General features: G+C 39.5%; 1 protein-coding gene across 2 annotated transcripts in view; it reads right to left on the bottom strand.

Annotated features, from left to right (window-relative positions):
• NYAP2 (neuronal tyrosine-phosphorylated phosphoinositide-3-kinase adaptor 2) overlaps window positions 1–22,227 on the bottom strand; it is a 256,433-nt gene that overhangs the window by 98,180 nt on the left and 136,026 nt on the right. For both annotated transcript variants that reach the window (XM_004776583.2, XM_045078796.1), the window contains one exon: window positions 3,066–4,169. In XM_004776583.2, the coding sequence (XP_004776640.1) occupies window positions 3,066–4,169 (1,104 nt within the window). The remainder of the gene's footprint in view (window positions 1–3,065; window positions 4,170–22,227) is intronic.

Below are 22,227 nucleotides of genomic sequence, written 5' to 3'. Positions count from 1 at the left end.
GGAGGAGGAGGAGGAGGAGGAGGAGGAGGAGGAGGAGAGAAGAAGAAGAAGAAAAGAAAAGAAAAGAAAAAAAAAAAAAAAAAAAAGGGAAGGGAAGGGCAGGGAAGGAAGGGAAAGGAAAAGAAAAAAGAAAAGGACAGAAAAAAAGATATTTGAGATTTAGGAGTCATGAATGTTATATTACTTCATCGCACTTATTCTGTCCCTATGATATTAGCAGTGTCTGTAAATCTTATCTGGCAAGAATAGAGGGGAGAGTTGCATCACTGAGTGTACTGTATCAGTGATTATAAGATAACTTCCAATTACTAACATTGTTGGATCTACTTTCTGAATTACAGAAAGAATCTAAGAGCCTTTATGATTTTTTTTTTTTAAGATTTTATTTAATGATTTGACAGAGAGAGCAAGGGAGAGCATGAGCAGGGGGGAGTGGGTGGGGCAAAGGGAAAGAGAGAGGCAGATTCCCCACTGGACAGGGAGCCTGATGCAGGGCTTGATCCCAGGATCCTGAGATCATAACCTGAGCTGAATGCAGATGCTTAACTGAATGAGCCACCCAGGCATCCCACCACTATGATTCTTTTTAGCATTTTCTTTTGGAGTCAAAAGTAAATAACACTAAATTATTCTTTGCACTATCTGCATTTTTCTTCCTCTCCCTTTATATGAAGTAAAATATTGAAGTTAATGTAACTCAAGACATGCCCTTTCTCTGAAGAGTTGATACATAGTTAAGAGCACACAGGAAGGAATTTAATCCTCAGATCTCTAAAAGCTATAAAGAGCCTGGATCACTTTTCCATGTATAAGCTTTGTTTTAGAAGCACACAAAGCTCATTTTGGACTCAAATGAAGAAGTCTGTGACATATAACACATAGACAAATTCTAACAGATGGATTTTTCTTGAAATAACTTCATTAGTTAATCATTTCTTTTACATATACTTTTTCTAGCTAATTGGTATAGCTGCCAGCTGGAGCTGTTAAGGATCCTCCAAAGAAACTGGTAGGTAGGGAGAAAATCCAATAATTTCACCAAATCTTGCATCGAACACCCATTACTTTCACACTAACCATTACATATTTTGAAAGAAAATCTTATCCTTTCATTTTTGTTTCTCCAATTTGCTCCAAACACCTTAAATGATCTGCGCTTAAACCAAATCAATCATCTAGAAGAAACCTGAGTCTTTAATAATAGTCAGGGTTTACTGAACTTGCCAGTATGGACATTGTGGACCAGATCATCTTATTTGTTTGTTTGTTTGTTTGTGGGGTTTTTTTGTTTTTTGTTTTTGGTTTTGGGGTTTTTTGTTTTGTTTTGTTTTGTTTTGTTTTGGTCAGGGAGATTGAGAGAGCACAGGCAGGGAAAGCAGCAGGCAGAGGGAGAAGCAGGCTCCTTGCTGAGCAAGGACCCCCACGAGGGGCTCAATCCCATGACCCGGGACCATGACCTGAGCCAAAGGTAGACACTTAACAGAATGAACCACCCAAGCATCCCTTTTAGTCGGTTTTTAAGGAGTACTTCCGGCTTGTACACAGTTGATGTCAATAGTACCTCCAGTTGTGATAACTAACAATGTGTCCAGACATTGCCAGAATTCCCTAGGGGCCAAAATGCCCTGGCTGAGAACCACTATTTTAGAAGCATATTGTTCCTAAGTTTTATTTCAAGTCAAAAAATAGTTTAATGTATGCACATACACAGGTACTTAACTTTAGACATGTCTAATAGATTAGAATTTTTTGCCTTTCAGTCAGGTAAAGGAAATGTTTCAGTGGGGAATTTTTAAGCAGTAATACTTCCATAAATCTCTGTGGAAAAACAAGCAAAAAAGCAGGATATGTGGCTTCTAACATGAATGAATACTAATTATCTAAGAAGCACCATCACCACTGGGTGCCTGGTTGGCTCCATTGGTTGAGCATCTGACTTGGTTTTGGCTCAGGTCATGATCAGGGTCCAGAAACTGAACCCCTCCTGGGCTCCACGGTCTGTGGGGAGTCTGCTTGAATGATTCTATCCCTCTTTCCCTCCCCCCACTTTTTCTCTCTCTATCAAATATATAAATAAATCTTAAGAAAAAAAAGTGCCATCACCATCTTCATCATCAGAAATATTGATTTTTTTCCCCCTTTAAGGAAGGAACTCAGTGTGATTGGGTAAGTGGATAAGTAAAATTTTGCATTGGGATAATCTGAGATGAAAAAGGGTTAATTACAAGTTTAAGTGCCTAAGGCATTTTTAAGTAAGGGAAAGCAGTGCTTTTTAATACAATGGACACTGAGAAAACAAGGATCTGTTTGACTTGACTGTATGTGTATGGAATGATTTGGGATTCACAAGATGGTTTAGTCATTCAGATAGAGACATTTCCTGCTCTTTGAAGTTTAATGTAAATATAACCTGTACCGCCCATTTATCACTTACTGATTTTTCTGTAATTTATATATGAGTGGACCTAGGAAGAATACCATGGGAATAAGATACTAATTACCAAAGGTGTTAAAAGAGAATCAAGGAGGCTTTTCTAGTTTAGGGTAAATGTAAGAACATAATAACCCCACAAAGAATGCAGGGAGAATCATTCACCATGTTAAAAAAAAAATACTAAATTCTATCCAAATTTCTGTTTTTCCAGCAAAAGCTTTGTAATAGAGATTTCCTCAAGCGGATTTTTAATATAAAATAAAGATGAATATTAACATTTATCATTATGTTTCAATAGACACTTGGCTTCAAAAATCAAGTTATTTACCTAAAAATTCCATAGTGATGTGTTTACTCTGATAGACTTTCTAGATCCCCTGTAACAATTCAGATTCTACACTTTAGTGTTTAAAGAGTCATTCTTCCTCTCAATAGCATGTGTTACACTAGGCCAATTGTCACTTTGAGTTCTTTCAGAATCTATCCTTCATCATGGCAAAGCGAAAGAACCCACTTTGATATTTCAACTCAAAGAACTGAAGGCCCTGCACTCCACGCTTCATCTGCACACCCCTGGCTTCACTTTATTTTTAAGTCGGAAACCTGGCTCCCATCGACTCTGTACACTTACTCTCTGCAGGGTCTTTAGAACGGCGGCCGCTGGACGACTTCCTCAGCAGGCTTCGTCCAGAGGTAAAGAGGCTGGTTAGTTCCTCCAAGGGACTTGTAGGAGTCCTGGACCGGGAGGCGCCTGGAGCTGGGCCGTAGGTGTTCACCGAGGCATTGACCATCTTGGCCCCATCCTGCGACACCGGCCTGCCGGTCGAATGAGGCACTGATGGAGAGCTCCTGGAGAGGCTGCCCGAATGCACAGCGTCGTAGGGCGGGGGTCGCTTGAGGCTGAGCGGGGTCAGGGACCTCCCCATGCTGACCGGCGATGGGGAGGCCGAGTGGCTCTTCGGATAGCCATGGGGGGACTGGGTGCGGTACAGGGTGGATGGCGGGGGCGGGGACGAGGACAGCGTGGACGCGGCAGCAGTGGCAGGGCCCGGACCCAGGGCTGCAGCCTGATCTTTGTCCAGCTTAGGGTGGCCAGAGGTGTGAGAGGGCAGGGAGGACGGAGATGCCCCGGCCTGCTGCTTCATGTAAGACACGTTTTCCAACACCGGCAGTTTGGTGACCTCCAGCGGGGTAAGCGGAGACTCGTCGGAATTAGGGGAGCACTGCACGGGAGCGGGAGGGAACACCAGCAGCGGGGGTCGGTGAGAAAGCAGGTTGGGGAAGGGCGGGGGGATGTCACAAAGCAAACCCTTTGGAGTACATGGCACTGAGGACTTGGCGAAGTCCGAGTCAGGCACCGTGGGAGTAGCACACTGCGAAGAGCAACTGTGATGGTCAAGGTCACATTTCGAATCTTGGCCCAAGTCGTCAAAGATGGGGTATTTCATCTCTTCGTAGACGGCCTCGCTCTGGTCATCATCCTCCTTTCTGAAGTCTCTGAGAATGTTGCCCACCATCTCGATGTACACGGGCTCCTCCTCCTCGGGGTCCCCCGCCGGGCTGCTGACCTGGGACAGAGAGGGGTCCCGTGGGAGCGACGTCCTCCGAGGTGCGTGCTTCTTGATGTACGTTTCATCGAAAGATGTACTCAGCTGAGTATTCGGGTTCCGTTTGGGTTTGGGAGGAGGGATCTTCTTTGAATATTCATCACTGTGGGGTCTGGGTTTGGCTGACACTACAAAAAGAAAAGAGAAGAACAGAAAAGTGAAATAGATGAGTACAATAGGAAAGCCTTCAAACAGGACTTGCACTTGGGTTTACTGCTATGGACTTTTGGTGGAGGCTTGTGGGCGGTGGTAATCTGCTTCGCTTCTAGTTTGAGGCTAAGATTAAAAATCAAACAAGTCAAACACTTTCCATATGTAGGAAAACCTGGTGACAGAACAATGGTAGTATTTCTCTTCAAGCTAATATTACTAATCTGACACTGAAAAATGCATTAACTGGGGCTATTCGTCCCTTTGCCTTAGAATTTCTAAATAGAAGCCTTAAGATGAAACATGTTCCATAAAAACAACCATAAAATTCCTAAAGATTAACCTCCCAGAATTATGTGAGCAAAAGGGAGAGGAGAATCAAGTTTCTCTTAGCACAAATGGTTACAAAAATACCATGGGATTTGAACCCTTTTAATGATGTGGCTATTGCACATGATCACATCTTGCTTTCATTTAGGATAAAAATGTCCCAGCCTGCTAGGCTTAATCTCTGTCTTGGTTCAGATAAATAGCTTCTATACCGATGGGTCTGATACTTCAGGGGAAATTGATGTGAAAATCTTATGAGGCTAGACAAGTTAATCTCTCAATCTCCAGGTATTGTTTATTATGGTGTATTTGTCTGGTTTTGTTCATGAGATCTCTTATGATATCCCAAATGCTATCTTGGAATGAATTTATTAGGTATGTGGCACTGACACGACAGAACACCCTCAAGCGTCTTACAAAAATAAATAAATAAATAATCCAGAGAATGTTGTATAAGCTTCAAGAATATCTTTTGGAAACTCACAACAGATCTATGTACCAGTGCACTCAACAGCTTGCTGGAAGGAAACACCCCTAATAATGAAACATAAACTCTGACACCGTACAGTAGGGTAGAAAAGGCTGGCAACATGTCTGTAACTGAAATCAATTATTTAGCATGCAGGGAAGGTACTGACATCTTGTTATTATCTCATTATCTCATTGTGTTGATATATGATTACAACGATTATCATTATTATGCAGTGTGGCAGAACACAGTTACTTGTGGTAAATGGTAGCATATGATATAAGGTGACAGTATAGCTTATTGGTATAAAACTATAGAGAAAATAACAGGCTTCTCTATAATTTGCAGCCTGAAGGGAAGGTGGGATCTCAAGACACAAATCAGAAAACACCTGAAGTCATTTTTGTTTTGTTTAAATAGCATACTATGACCCATGAGCTTTTCTAAAACTTAGTAAAGGAAAAGCAAGTGCTTAGAGATTAGTTAGTCTGCTGCTCAATCATGACTTCACAGAAAGGAGACTCATCAAATATTCTAGAGAAGGGGCTATGTCACTCACTTTTCTAGGTCATTCCTGCTTTCAAATGTTCTGTCCTATTGTGCCCATGTTGATGTTTTTACTCAACTACAAATATTTTTTTCAAAGGAAGTTTCTTAATGTATCTAGACTTTTCCTTTAATTCATATCAAGAAAAAACTAGATGTTGCTTTCCAGAGGGTTATAGCAGTGGAGTCTTTGAGTTCCAAAAATGAAAAGCCTAGAGACATAACAGGACAAAAATTACCTAGACAATTCTTTAGGAGAGATGCAAAGTGACCAATAACTCCTCTCTGTATCTTACTGGTCTTAAATTTTACTGGTTTTAAAGTCTACTGTGTATGTTAATTTTCATGAATTAAATAACTCATCAGATTATATGCAAAAATCTGAGCCTGATGTATAAAGTAAAATTACACATCACTGAATGAAGTTGACCTAGTACCCCCAGGGTACATTGAGTTGGGACCTAGAAGAACAAAAGACTATTCTTCTAAAGCTTGTTTCTTGCCATCTTCCACCTTAGGGTCTCATTCTAGGCTAAGTAACTCACATGCTGGGAAAATGTTTGCCATTGATTACTGGTTTCTAGAGATTGAATGGTGTGGAATTAGGGGAAATCCTTAGAAGAGAGAAGTCTGAATAATGAGGTGCTCTGTGAATGAAGGGTAAACCTAATGCTAGGAATTAGTGTGTCCATGAGATGATGACTTCATTATATGGGAGTGGTCATACCTAGAATAAGATTAGCATTTTTATCCTTTCTAAATTATGGTGCACTTCTATTTTCTTTGACCCTTTACTGAAGTCCAATGTCCCCACCTAGACTTGAGTAGTTGTATGGAAAGAAATAACAAGACAGGCAGAATTCATGCATCTGAGCCCATGCTTAGGTATGGGCACTACGCTGAATGAAGACCATTACCCAGAATTCCAGGAGAGTGAGGGGTCAGTGGTAGAGCTGGTTGTGACATGATACCAGTGTCCCTCTTCCCACATACATTAGAAGGTGCTTTTTGGCATGGACAAGACCAGTGCTCGGGTTGCACTCAAAATGTGAACAAATGACACTCATTCTCTTTGCTAAAAGGAACAAAAATAATAAAAATAAAGGTACTTCACACCTATGAAATGTTTGAAAAGAAAAGTTCTATTCTAGTCCATAACACAGAATTAAGTAGAGCAAATATTTATAAGGAAGGAATATAGATAATCCATTTGTACTGTCAAGACAACTTCAATGCCAAACCAAGCACAGATAGTGTCTGACAAGGGGAAGAAAATATAATATGTGACTTACATGGCAACACTTACATAATAAAAATTCACCATCGCCCTGGACTGAACTGCATTTCTCCCACATTGATATGTTAAAGCACTAACCAACAATGTGATGGTATTTGGAGATGGAGCCTTTGGGAGATAATTAGGTTTGGATGAGGTCATGAGGGTTGGGTCCTCATGGTGGGTGGGATTAGGACCATCATGTGCTAATCCAATGAGAAGGCAGACATCTACATACCAGGAAGAGAGTTCTCACCAGAAACCAACTATGCAGAAACCAACGATGCTAACACTTTGATCTTGGACTTCCGGCCTCAAGGACTGAGAAGAAATAAATGTCTGTTGTTTGAGCCACCTGATCTATGATATTTTGTTATGGTAGCCCAAACTGACTTAGATAACAGTGTATTTATTGAGCCCTGCATAAAGACACTATACAGCTGAATGATAAGCACCTACTTTAATTCCATCCTCTGGCATTCAAATACTTGAAATAGCTTTGTTATTTTAAAAATTACTACAGCTCTTTCCCAGTCTTTTCAATTTAAGTTTCACCTGCCCCTGCCCTATATCTCCGTATCCCCTGGAACCATGTCACAAAGAGCAAGGACATCTAAATATAGAAATGCTCCACCCAGGTACCCACCCAGAGACACCTGTCCACCCAATAGCCTCTAATTCTGGTTGTTCTTGGTCTGACTCTCTAATCTCTGATTTGTGTTTTTTTTATTCTGACCCATTTTCTGGATGCTTTTTGTTGTTGTTGTTGTCCTTGTTTGCTTTGGCATGCTGGCTCCCTCTTCCACTTTGTTCTGCTGCCCACCCCCCCCCCCCGCCCCGGGCTGAAGCAGTTCCCCAGCCAGCCTTGCCCAAGGCCTGCTTCATCCTCGGGGCAAGCTTACCCACTCTCCCTTTTCCTATGTGATGAAAGGAACCCAGTGCAGGCAGATTCGTATAATAAAAGCACATTTTGTTTCCTGGTCCTCTTCCTTTGTATTGATCCAAATTTGAAACGAGAGCATTGAGGATTATTTAGATACTAAAGAGTTAAATAAATTATAGATGATTGGGATGAAAAAACAGATTCATTCCTTCATATCAGGAGACTTTTTTTTCCAGAAAATATCTGCTTCCCACTCCATATCCCCCTTGCAATTGGGTAAATAATTCATCGAGCAATAAAAATTTCTTTCAACTGTCATGTATGCTTTTTTAAAAGCTTATCCATATAAGGCAGTGAATGAAATTTTAAACAACATTGTCACATAATTTATTCTACTCTTACCTCACTCTAGGGAATTAAAAATTAAAGAAAAAAGTCATGTTTAAACAGTCATTTCTTTAGAGAATACTTAAAAAGTCTTGATCTATATATAGAGAGTCTGAAATACTGCTAATAAAAGACAAAGAAAATTGCTTGCAAATTTCAATATTAAACCAAATTCAACTATAATAAAAAAGGTGATTTTTTATTGCTCCTGAATGAATTTTAAGTTATTTCTAATAAGCTCAAAGATAGAAGCAATAATTCCTGTTCAGCTCCAGAACACAAATTTTAATGCTTAAAATAGTATAATGACAGTAGCATTGAATAAGCAGAAAGTGACATTTTTGAAATGAAATATCTGAGCACAAAGGTTATGCATGGCTTTCAGTCATGCCCAGATGATCTGTCTTTCACAGTTAATTTTGGAAATTCACCATGTCCTTTGTCAACCTATCCTTCTGAAATAATTTTTCCTTATTAAAAAAAGTATAGCGTAAAACCATGCTTTGTATTTTTTTAGTATTTGTGGATATTCTTGACCCAAGAAGTGGAAAGATGTGACACAGCACAGGTCAATATTTCCTTGTCTCTCTGGCCACAGTATCTCAGAATCTGAAGGGCTCTTAGAAATTATCCAGCCTAGGGGTGCCTAGGTGGCTCAGTTGGTTAAGCATCCACCTCTTGGTTTTGACTCAAGTTTTGATCTCAGGGTCTTGAAATCGAGCCCCAAGTGAGGCATGGACCTGAGTGTGGAGCCTGCATAAGATTCTTAAGATTTTTCTCTGTCTCCTCTCTCCTTGCCCTCCCCCACAATGTGCACACTCCCTCTCTCTCTCTCTATAATAAGTAAATCTTTTAAAATACGAGAGAAATTATCCAGCCCAAACACTGTACTTTACTGAGGAAGAAACATAAATTCCTCATCAACTACTTAAAAAAATGAAATTTCATTATTTCAATTCAATCTTTTATACCTTTTAAGACAAAATAAAACAATAGGGGGAGAAAAGTTCTGCAATTTATTATTTTGTATATGTCACAGAGTGTCATTTTAAAATGTCTCCTCAGAAATGCAATATAAATAATATATATATAAATAATAATATATATATAAATATAAGGCCTTATCAGCCCATGCTATAATGTTGGCACTATAACTCTGAAGCTCTGTACTTATAGAGATCTGTTAAACAGGTAATTCAACTGGGAAACAAGAGTCCAGTGAAGAGAAGTAATGTCCATACTGTGTGATCCTAAAACTGGCTGATTCTAAAAGGTGAGAGACACATTTCCCACTTTTGGCAGAACTGTGCTTACAACAACTCTCTTTCACAACTCACAATTCCAAGAGTTTGAGGGATATTTTTATTTTCACAGTCACAAGCTTTGCAATTCCAGCCACAAAATTGCTTCCTGTTTATTTTATTTTATTTTTTAAATTAAGGTGTCTCTTAAGGGATCGGGTTGCAAATGCCTTTGGTCTGTTTAATAGTAGGACCAAAAAAGTATGATTATGTGTAAAAAGGATCAGATTTGGAGTTGTAGGACCTGTGTTATTGTTCTGGAAGACAGACAACTCAGATCAAAGTTTGGATGGAAACAAAGGATATAAGATATGGAACTGGCTCAGCAGCAAGCTTTTAAAGTTGAATGGGACTTTGAGTCTTGGTTTAAGCTAGAAGACATGATTCCAATCATTTCTTTGCTTCGGGTAAGCTGCATAACTTTGGGCAAATTACTTTGACTACATTATTGTTTATATCCACGTTCATCGTAAATAATAAGGGATTTTAATTTTTGTTTTTTTTTCAATTACTCATCTCAGCAACTAATTATAAAATAAAATTGGAATTTGTAACCAATATTTTGAAAGAAATGAATTAAAACAGATCAGAAAATATGAGTACATTTCATGTGATAAGAATAGAGGTTATTTCTTGAAGGAATATTTACTTGTAAGTATACAGAGATTTCCTAAGACTGACATATATTTTATAGGTTATGATGAGGGATGTTGGAACAGTCCTAAAGCCGGCAATCTCTGGTTGTTTATCTTCAGGAAGGGCTCCATAAATTCTTTCTCTTCCAGTATGTGCAGACTTTTCCAGCCTTTGAAAAATAGAGCATGTCTTCTCTTCTTGAATATGGCAGCTTTCACTTTCTCCCAAAGGAAGCTGGGCACCATGAAAGAATTCTACTCTGAGATGCCTATACAGGGAGGAAACCCAAGCCATCCAAAGGGAAAAGAACCAAGAAAATCAATCAGTAATAAAATGAAACCCTGGCCATGTGACTCCAGTCAAGCTGTTCTGGTGACCCCTTTAATTACTTGAACCACCTCGGGTAAGACAGCAGACACTGGATCAGCCATCCCCACTGTACCCTACTGAATTCTTGACCCACAGGATTATGAGCAACTACGACTCAGGGACATTTTGCCATGCATGTGTACATACCTGAAACTGGTACCAGAGGTACGGTGCTGCCTTACCAAAAATCTAAAGCTTGTGCATTGGCCTTGAGGTGGTGGCAAAAGCCTGAAGGACAGTGAGGAGACCATGGGGAGCCTGAAAAGTCAGTGAGCTAATTGCTATTGGAGGCCATAAAAAAGGAGAGCTATGTTATAGATTGGTGGCAAGTTGACAAGACCATTTCCTGTGGTAATGTAGACAATATAAAATGTACCTAATGAATTTGTGGACCTGACTAAGCAGAGTTCTGAAAGGATGTGGACGTGTCAGCTGACTTGTTTAGCCTTGTACAGTAGAGGGCTGCATGAGAAGGAAAGACACTATGGAAGGAAGTGTTCTACTCTCAGGCAAAGGTGAAAGGAAACCGTTCCACACAGGACCTGCCATGAAGCCTTCTTTGATCAACAAGAAGTTTTCAGGGTTAGAAATGGTCCTGGAGGTGAAGTTCAATCCAGAGCTCTGCCAGCAGATGGTGGCCAGTCCATGTCAGATTTTGTAGCCCAGATAAATTGCACTTTTAGCTTGAAGGCCTTTGCATACGAGGAAATGTACTCTAAGAGCCTCATGACACACGGACATGATTTGAATGTCTGAGATTTCAGGCTGATGTTATAACACAAGAAAACATTTGGGGAAGAGGGGGAGAGTGTTTTGCCTACTGGGAATATTACAGCTGAAAGGCAAATTGTGGTAGACAGTTTTCAAAGACAGCAGTCTTCAGTCCCTTCCCACCTTGTGTGCTTTCTACCTATCAGTAGTTAAGTGTCTCTCTACCTCTCCTCAAATCAGGGCAGAGGGCCAGCCTTGTGATTTATTTTGACAATAAGACTGTGACAGAAGTCATAATCTGAATCTTGGACTTGAGAGAACTGAGAGCTTTCACTTCTTCTATCTTAAAAGCCAACTGTCATAGAAGAACTCTTAGACCAGCATGCTATGAATAAATTCAACCTTGTGATATAAGGAGGCCATGCAGAGAAGTTAGTTCAGACATGTGAGTGAAACCTCATGGACCTTCCAACACTTCAACCCATCCCAACTGCCAGCTGAATGCAGCCCAATGAAAGACCCCAACCAATGTCATACAGGGCAGAAGAGTCACTCATACAAGCCAAGTCAACTCACGGAGTAAGAAGAAGTAATACCCTGTTGCTGTTCTGAATCACAACATTCTGGGTTGGTTTATTGCACAGCAATAGATAACTGAAAGAAATACCAAGATTAATTTCCTGTTTGTGTAGATATCTCATAGGAAATGCTATTGTTATTTTCATAGAACTAGGGTACAGTATGCACCCTGAGGAAGCAGAAACCATCTTTTCAGAATAGAAAAATTCAGGAAGTAAGATTGTATTCTGAGTATTATAAAATCACTGCAGGAAGATTCAAAGAAGCTATATAAAAAGAGATTACACATTTTCTGGTTAAAAAGACTGGATTGAAGTCAGAGTGAAGGCATTAATATATCAAAGAAAGGGCAACCAGAGGGGATCTTGCCAGCCACAGAGAATATCAGACCAGGAGACTCATAGAGTAAAACATGGTGGCATCCCACAACAGTGCTATAGGTATCGGTTCCTCCATTACATCTCTGTTGTGGGTATGGACCTGGCAGGCTCGTAGAGCCTGAAGCCTCTATATATGATTCTCATGAGTTCTTCTTTTTCTAACTTCAGATTCATCAAGAAACTTCTTAATATCATTTTGTGTTCCAAAATATTATGTATATGTTTCTCATTAAAAACAAGCAAGATGACACTCTGGTTTCATACACTGCTATGGTCTGAACACTTGCATCTCCTACCCACCCCAAATCCAAGTGTTGGAATCTTAACACCCAGTGTTACAGAGTTAGAAGATGGGGTCTTGGAGGGTAATTAGTTCATAGGTGTGGAGCCTTTGTAAGTGGAATTGATTTTCTTATGAAAGAGATCCCACAGAACTCCCTAGTCATATCCACTATATATGAACACCTGGAACCCAACCAGACTGTGACCATGCTGGTCCCCTGATCTTGGACTTCCAGCCTCCAAAGCTGTGAAAAATACATTTGTATTGTTTATAAGCTACTTAGTCTGTGCTATTTTATACTGCAGCTCAAACAACTGAGGCACACCCATGTGTATCCCTTGAGTTTGGTTATTATGACATCTTGATTATTCTAGGAATCTGATGATGGAGTTTCTGAGCTTATAGTTTGAAGGCCAGTTCTTCACCCGGGCAATCTCACCTCAGCAACACCATTTCATGGGAATCTGTCCAGACAGATAGTCAGCATTTCCAAGGAGCCACAACTCTCCATTCACAATGTTCAACCCAATTGCCTAGCTTGATATTTCCACACCTGTGGCAGTACCTTTTTTCCTCAATCATTGTTCTCCTGCACCAGGCATGGGATACACTTCCACTTGTAAAGAACAGGTATCGTGCATGGCTATAGGCACTCGCTTGGTAGACTACCACAGCCTCTAAGATTCCACCTGACACTTCATACTTTACACAAGTCTAGACAAAATAAAGAAAAGAACTGGAAGCAACGTATCCATCTGGGAGAGGGACTATTCTGCAGGGATTATCCCAGTTGGACAGCATACTTAATGACTAGGTTTCATAAGTGACAAAAATTTTCACATGACCAAATAGTAGTCACCCTCCTGAACCATTCTCTCAGTCTATCTGTGCACTTCTTTGTAAAATTCGAGTTTATATAACCCTGTTAAAGTTGGTTTAATGTTAACCTTCCACCCTCGATATCTAATGACTCTAGAGATCTGATTGGGTTCATCATTCTCTGCCTTCCCTCAGGTGATGTCTGATCACCCCAGCCTGTCTTCAGCAAGAATCTTATTAGGTCAGTTCAGCCAGTAACCCCCCCTTACCCCTGATGTTTCCTCTTGTGATTTTCCACCCACCCACGCCCACCCTACTCTTTAGCTATAAACTCCCACTTGCCCAGAGTGTGTTGGATGGAAGTGAAACTTCTGAGATTGAGGTCTCTTTTCCCTTACTGTAATAATCCTAAATAAAATTTGTTTTTGCCACTTTAACTAGGATTCGGCTCTGGTCTTTTTTGGACACCCCTAAACTATACTTGTCTGGCTTCTTCATAGCATTCAGATCTCATCATGAAGTCCCTTCTTCAGAGAAGTCTTCCATAACCACTCAATCAACACAACCACATTGGATATTTCTCTTGTTTATTTCTCAATTGGTTTATGTAAGTTTCTAGGTGATTGTGTATATATTTTCCTCTTTTCCACTTGAGTATAATCTCCAGGAGAACAGCGGTTCCCCATCTGTCTTGATCTTTGCTAAATTGTCTGTGTAAAGTGAGTAGAACATCAGAGGTTCTTGGTAGATATCTCATCACTGTTCAGTGAACAACAGACCTTTTTTGACATTCTTAGAGTCAATATCCAGAATTTTGGGTATTTTCCAGTGGTTCTAAAGAGCCATAAACAACTTTAAGCTTTGTCATTTCCTTAGGGATTATTTGAATTAAGAGGGAGGAAGAGGATGAGGCATGCGAAGAATAGTTAACAAGGGCAAAAGACTAAAAATTTAGAGAAGAGAAGGATCAAAGGAAAAATATTCATTACCCATGTACAGAAATTGAGACAGATTAATTTGTTTCACCTGCCAAAAAATAAGAACATAAAAATTAGCTGAGGGATGAAAACAGTCCTTTTTCTGTTGCCTTATACTAAGGAAAGGTCAGAGGGGTATGCATAAGAACAAAGGGCAGACAGAATCCACAAATTAGATCTTGCAAAGTGAAAACATGTAAAGTGGGCCTCCTGGGTGGCTCAGTGGTTAAGTGTCCGACTCTTGGTTTTGGCTCAGGTCATGATCTCATGGGTCTTGAGACTGAACCCTGTTTTGGGCCTTGTGCTCACTGTGGAATCTGCTTAAGAGCCTCTGCCCCTACTTTTTCCCCCAACCCTACCCTGCTCATGGCCCTCATGCTCTTTCTCTCTCTCTCTCTCCCTCTCTCAAATAGATAAATAAGATCTTTTAAAAAATTTTTAAAATAAACATGAAAAGTCTAATGACTTTGTAAGCACTATTCTAGACCATGACTTTTGGTTAGGATTATAACAATTATTTCCTGAAAAAAAATTTTTTTGTTGATACAAAACTTAATACAGCAATTCCATTTGAAACAATGTCACAAATGTGGGAAATAAGAAGCAAAAGTACCCCAAAACTCCTTTATAAGTTTTCCTCTGGCACATACTAGGATCTCTCTGTGGTAGTAAAGAATTATTCCTACTAAGACCACAAGTATGGTTTCACTTAAATAACAGCATACCAGACCTCCCCTAAGAACCAAACGTAATTCCCATCTTTTTTCCTTTGGTGTTCTTCACATACTCTTTGCTCAAGCCAACCAAAACATCCATCGTTGCCTACAGTTTTCAGATGTGTATGTATTCAGATGTTGCTCTGACATTTTCCTCTGCTCTTCTACTACCTTACCTAAACATAAACCTTCCCATCCTTTAAGCCCTAATTCAAGCACCACTACTTTCTCTTTCCTATTCTTTTTTCCATTGGTGCTTCAACTATTTTTTCCTTGTCACCTTCTTCATTTCCTACCTTGTACCTGGATTTTGGCTTCTCTCTTCTTAAGATTATGAGCTTTCCAAAGGCAGAAACAACTCATCTTTTAAAAGCCCCAACAAACTTAACAGAGGGACTTACTTCCAATAGTAATTTGATCAATAATTACTATAAATAATTGTACAACGGATAATAAGCTACTAATGCATGATGATTGAAAACTTCCCCTAAATATTTTGAAGTCATCAGCTTTATAAGTTCATGGCTATCAGCTAGCTCTTGCAACATCTCTACCCGCAGAGAAAGGAAGTTACCAAATAAGTTAATTTCCTGAATTTTGATGGGGAAACAAGTGTGACAACAAAAAAGTAGCCATGGGAAATGCACGGTGTTGAGCACACAATAGCAGCTCAATTAATTTGGATTCGGCCTAGGAGGATATTATGTTCAGGGAAAGTAAGTTGGGAGAAAAATCCGATTAACGAATGAAACATTTCCCTTGTCCCTGGGACAAATCAGGTCTATAGAAGATAAATCCCTGCAGTTCCATGTCTACAGTCTACTGGGGATGATCTTTTGTAAATCTGTTCTGGCTGAGATACAAAGATAGAAATGTTTGTGATCTTTTTAAGTATCTGAGATCACAGAGAAAGCAACATGGATTATAGAGCCATAAAACATTTCATTCAACTTCACAGAAGGTGCATTGATGTGTGGTAACACCTCTAATGAAAAATTTATATAGTAGTAGTAGTAGTAGTAGTAGTAGTAGTAGTAGTAAGTGTAATAATAATAACTACCATGTAGCATATGTATTATTTGTATCAGTCAATGTGCTTCTACAAAGATGAATTTATTCAATCTCCATGACCTCTCTACGAGGTAATACTACTATAAATCCCATTTTATAGACATTGAAACTTATTCATAGACAAATTGAATTACTTGCCCAAGAGAAAGAAACTGACTTTGAATGCAGGTGATCTGACTCTAGTTGCCACATTGTCAAAAGATAATTTGCCTTTGGAGATGATGGTGCACATTTGCTTTATAAATATATAGGTAAGTGTGTTTTTAACCTTTTTAAAACAAAACAAACAAACAAACAAAAACATTACCAATGAGTCAGATGAGCCTGAATTCTAATTCTAACTTAGTTATTGCATAATCTTGGACAAGTTAACTATAACCTCTTTAAACCTCATTGAGCTCAACTCTTAAATGGATATAATGATGCTTATTAACAGGATGTTGTGAGGGCTTAAAAAGATGCTATGCCAGAAGTCGTTAGCAGACTGCCACAGGAAGGGCTTAAAGAGTATAAACAATATTACTATCAATTATTATCAGTGTTCATTAAAAATTTCCCTCACTACCTTAGAAGATATGTAATGAGAGCATATGATTTCACACATACTTCACACTTATTAAGCGCTGAGCCATAAAAATTAATGGTGTCAATACCAGAGAGCCAACCAGTTCTGGGAAATTGTAAAATGAATCATTGCCTAAATAAATATAGATTTTATGTTCACTGAAGTATGAGATCGATATTTCAGTTTCCTTCTACATTAGGTTTATATCCTATGTATATCCACATAATAGAAGCAAATTTACTTTGAAAGATATAATCTTTCCTTTAAAATTATGTGGGCTTTGGAATTTTTTGGACTATTACCATTTCACTGTTGGCATTCTTAGTTGCATATCAGCCTAAGCTGAAAAAAAAAAAGTTAATTTACCTTGAGTAAGTTTTAATTTAATAATGCAATTAAAATAAAAATAAAAGGGAAAATGGAGGGTGTAAATCACAGCATATGTATGGCAGTACAGATAATTCAAGAGATTAACACCTCTTAACCAAACACTGTGTTTTTCTGAACTGTAGGTATACCCCTTAGGTTTTGCAAAATGACATTTGGGGGGGTTGTTCTCCAAGCTTCTCAATTTAGGAAAAGTGTGACTAGGTTCTAAAAAAGAGAGCGAACGAGCGAGAGAGAATATTTCCAAAATTTGAGGCGGCTCATCTCAAAGACATCCTGAAGTTTTATGCCAGATGCATGCAATAAACATGTTGACTTTGTTGTATTTATGTGATTTGTTTTGGGATATTATAGATATCCCATTATCCTGTATAGTCTACTCTTCATTCTTACAGAGTAGGGTTGGAAAGGGAAAGGATTTCCTTTTGTGTGTGTGCACAATTTTTACTTAGCCCTATGATCCTGTAAGTCTTCTGTAGTAGGTTTTTTAATATAATTTCCATTTACTTTCTCTAAATACAGGTGAAGAAAATGATGCCCTCCACCCTGGGCGGTTTGACTCAAGCCAGAACCTCAGTGATGACAAGAAATAAACACTGTTTTTTTCTGGTTCTGAGTTCTTAGGAACTGCCCAAACATCTCAGATTGCAGCAGTGCAACACCGTGAGAGAACAGAAGCCTTCATTTTGGAACCCAGGGACTCAGATCAGCTTTGCTCTTTTCTTTCCCATATTATTTGGTGATTCTGTTCTATCCACAGGCATTTCAGAGATGGACCTTGGAATAGGCAAGCCAACAGTGGGCATCAACAGTGAATGTCACAAAACAACAGCCTGGGGGCGCCTGGGTGGCTCAGTGGTTTGGGCTGCTGCCTTCGGCTCGGGTCATGATCTCAGGGTCCTGGGATCGAGCCCCGGATCGGGCTCTCTGCTCCGCAGGAAGCCTGCTTCCCTCTCTCTCTCTCTCTCTGCCTGCCTCTCTGCCTACTTGTGATCTCTGTCTGTCAAATAAATAAATAAAATCTTTAAAAAAAAAAAAAAACAGCCTGGAGGAGACCACAGGCTGTCTTCCTTACCTTGAAGGAAGTCATGGGGCTATTTGTGAATCTAGCTTTCCACTATTAAAATAGTTTCAGCAACTGCAGAGGTTATTATCTGGTTTCATTTTTAGATTTAAATTAGTTTTCTTTTCTTTATAATTAAAGTCTCAGGATTGCATGAATTCTGAACCTAAAATGTACGGAAAGAAAGGGACATTAAAGTTTACTCAATCTGTATTATTCTCAGGTTATTCCCTGTGATTCTTACTCTACATCCAAGTCATAACTTAAACATTTAACTCAACATCAGCTTGGACTCTTCATTGAAAAGATAAACTTTGGGACACCTAGGTGGCTCAGTTGGTTAAGCCACTGCCTTCAGCTCAGGTCATAATCCCAGGGTCCTGGAATCGAGTCCCACATTGGGCTCCTCGGTGGGGAGCCTGCTTCTCTCTCTGCCTCTGCCTGCTTGTGCACTGTCTCTCTCTCTCTGACAAATAAATAAATAAATAAAATATTAAAAAAAAAAAGATAAACTTCAATTCATAGATGTTTTGAATAATAATAATAGGAATTTGGGGAAAGACTCTAAACCTAATCCCAAAGTATATTTTCACCCTCAAATTGGAGTTTCTGTGTATTCATATGCACCTGCATGTGTGTGTGTAACATGTCTATATATATATTCACATCTCTATCAATGAAAATGGTTAGTATGCTTGATCAGATCTTTTATGAGTTGTAATTATTATACTCAGTTAGCTCTGACCATGGTATGAACCCACTCCCCCATTCCTACTCAAGACCTGACAATGCCTTCTCATAATTATTAGGATAAATCAGGTCTTAACATGGCTTGCATATTTTACTCTGTCTCGCCTTACAGTGCTCATCATCCTTGTGATAACTCCCGACAGCCAGCGACTCCTCTTCCAGATTCAGACCAAATAAGTGATTCTGCCAAGAAAGGTTCTCCTGTCATGTGCTCTCTACACCCAGAATGTCCTTCCTAGAATTATTCATTCCCTTTGTCCTCTCCTACTCAACCTTTAGATCTTGTTTTAATTTTCCCTCAGGAGTCACTTCTCTGGAAATTCAATCTACCAATAATCTCCCCTGGAAAGCTCTTCTGTTTTTGTGCCCCCATTTCTAAGTGTATGTTTATTTGCAATACGGATTGCTTAATCTCCTTCTTCCTCCTTGGGTGGGAAATTTGTGTTTGTCTTTCTCACCTCTGAAGCCTCAGCTCCAAAACCAGTGCTTGTTTTAGAATAAAATTAGAATTTTTGCAAAGATACAAATAAAAATACGTAAGCTTTCATAATATTCATTCATTCCAAACAGCCTTTACCAATTTTATCAGAAATACTTTGCAATGACGTAGATAAGCAGGTAGACATGGTCTTGGCATTAGACATCTTACCCGTGATCCATGTACAAAGAATTCATCATAGTGTGAGAAGCAGCAAAAACTCATCACCATTAAAAGAGGAGAAAAGATGCAACCCATGTTTATCCAAGACAAGCTGGTAGTTTGGGTAGAGACAAGACAACGACTAAAGAGTGTGGTGCTCAAAATGGATAAGTAGGGAGAGCGTGGGACAGGAAGTTAATCTGAACAGGAACAGAGTCTGTCTGGAGTGCTCAGCAGGTATAAACTGTACAGGACAAGCACAGAAGGTAACTGGGAGCCGTGCTGACTCTTTCATTCCTTAGACTCTGAACGTTCTCAAGTAAATTTGTCCCTACAGTGCTTTTCAAATAGCACAAAGATCCAAACAGGGGAGACAAACTGTTCTCAACCAATAGGAATGTTGGTGTTACCTTGGAGATAAGGATCCTTTGCAATCAAACCCATGTCCTGAAAACCTCTGACAATCACCCTCCAGTCCACAGCACTTAGACTAGAGAATAAGAGCTTTCCAATGGGCTATGCTGGGAAGCTGTCTGGAACAATAACAGAAATTCCTGACTCATAGAGATACAGAGCTATTGGACACATGTGGTCAATGCCCTTAGAATGAGCAGGAAGCCACACGTCCTGGATTTCTTGAATTTGCCTATGCATTTCTGTGTACAGATTCTGATGAGAAGAATTGTTTCCCTCATGTATCATTTGTCATACACCCACACAAAGCAATAACAGAAACTGTTCTTTCCCCCAGTGCATTTACCATTTCAGGGGAAACAAAACACATATAATTTCTAACTATTTACCAGTGGGTGAGACTCACAACTGACAAAACACGTAGGAAAAGCACCAGTAATCCAAATTGCTGCTCCCACTCCTTCCTGCCCTGCCCTGTCTCCTGGATTTCTAGTGAGCTTTTTATAACATTCTAATCTTTCACCTAAAGTCCCGTCAGATCCAGAACTTTTCAAAACAGGAAACTGGACCTTCACTAAATTATTTCTCTTGAATCATTTGTTCACTGCCATGAACTTGGTGAAAGCTGGCTCTAGACAGAGCTAAGTTGAAGGAGACAGGTGAAAGATGTGGCCCCTAATTTTGGGACCCAATCCATTGGGGCGAGCAGATGATTGAATACTTAATTTCAAAATAACTTAATACGTGCAGCAATGGAAGGATATATGCAAGCTACTAAGAGAAAAATATCTTTTTATTAAAAATAAGTTGATTTTAATATTGCAGCTATCCAGAAGAATAGTCACTGTGTTCAAGCGAATGGCTTCAGCCATGACAATGCTATCACAGATAAACCCTGATGGAAGTCGTGTTTGCTGGTGTCCTCCTGGGAGCAGTGGTTCCATGACAGTCCTGCCTGTCTTCACCTCCTTCTGTCTCAGTATCTAGCCAGAGCTCTGGGACATAGCAGGAGCTTTAAGATATATACACTGAATGGCTGATGACAATGATTCAAAGCTAAAGGAAGAGGTTGCAGAGTCCTTACAGTGCCTTGTCACTGTAAGGCATTAACTGTCGTTCCAACTTCTTCTCCTATCCTTCTCCTCCTCGTTGAGTCTTCTCCAGCCACACTGGCCTCCTTCCCATGCCTAACTGCTGAGCATATTCCAATCTCAGGACCTGAGTCCTTGCTCTACCCTCTGCCTGGAATGCATATTCTGCCCCCAGGATCTGGATGGCTTACTCTATCACTTCATTTCAATTCTGCTCCAATGGGTTTTGTCTTACCATGTTTTCTAAAATAGTCATTCCTGTGGCTCTCCTCCTCTCTACCACTCACTCTCCTTCACCCTCATAGCAGCCATCACAAACCACTACCATAATACATATTTACATCTCCTTGCTTGTTGTCTGCTTCCCTACACTCCATGACAGCAGGACCTTGCTTCTAGGCACTACTGTATCCCCTGGGGCTGGCAGCAGTGCCTGCATCCAGAAGTTGCTCAATAAATAGTTGCTACATTGCACAATTCATGAGAAGATGCAAGAAGCAGTATTTGGGAGGTGTTTCCTTTGTTGTCCATGTCTTTGCGATCTCAGATCTCTACAGCAAATCAGTTCACAAAAGCTGGAATGGAATGCGTGGACGGGTTTTAAATAATAAAAAGTAAGAAAATAGACTAGAATGAATCAAACTGAAGATCACTTGGATGGTAAGCATTATTTCTGTCCCTTTGTCCACAGAAACCCATATAGCTTTGCTGAGCCAAGAGACCATGTAAAATTCTGAACTCATCACCTATCTCCCAGTTCTTGCTTACTCCTCAGCATTTCTGTTCCAAATGAACAATTACAGCCTCTGTAAATATGCCTGATCATCTGGTTACAAATGCAATATTTTATTGGTAGGAAAGAAATCACTCAGTTACCCAGATCCCACCCAAATTTTGCTATGATTATGGCTTTTTGAAAGAGACCATGCTATTTTGGTAAACAATTGAATATCATCTATCAAGAACCTTGAAAAGTACATTCCCTTCTGGAAGATTGCACTTGTAGGTATGGATCCGAAGGAAATACTTAGTCATGTATGAAAAGGTATGTATAAGGCTCTATATCACAGTGTTGCTTCTCTCAAAATAAGTTAAAAAAAATGTAAATATCTGAGACAACTGCTATGTACCTGAATTATGAGACATTATAACTATATGATGAAGTACTCTGTAAATGGAGAAGCAGTGTTGTGATCATATACCTATTGACATAGACGGTTAGGATTTACAAAGATATATTTGTATGTGGTAATTTATATAGTTATTTTCTATGACTTATAAGAGAATAGCTGTTCTTTATCTTTTTTTAAAAGATTTTATTTATTTTGACAAAGAAAGACACAGAGAAAGAGAGAACACAAGCAGGGGGAGTGGGAGAAGCAGGTTTCCCACA

The sequence above is a fragment of the Mustela putorius genome, unplaced genomic scaffold (assembly GCF_011764305.1).
Source record: "Mustela putorius furo isolate JIRA1106 unplaced genomic scaffold, ASM1176430v1.1 tig00000275_pilon_pilon_pilon, whole genome shotgun sequence".
NCBI lineage: Eukaryota > Metazoa > Chordata > Mammalia > Carnivora > Mustelidae > Mustela > Mustela putorius.
Note: the sequence above shows the minus strand (reverse complement) of the source record. Positions and strands in the feature narration are given on the sequence as shown.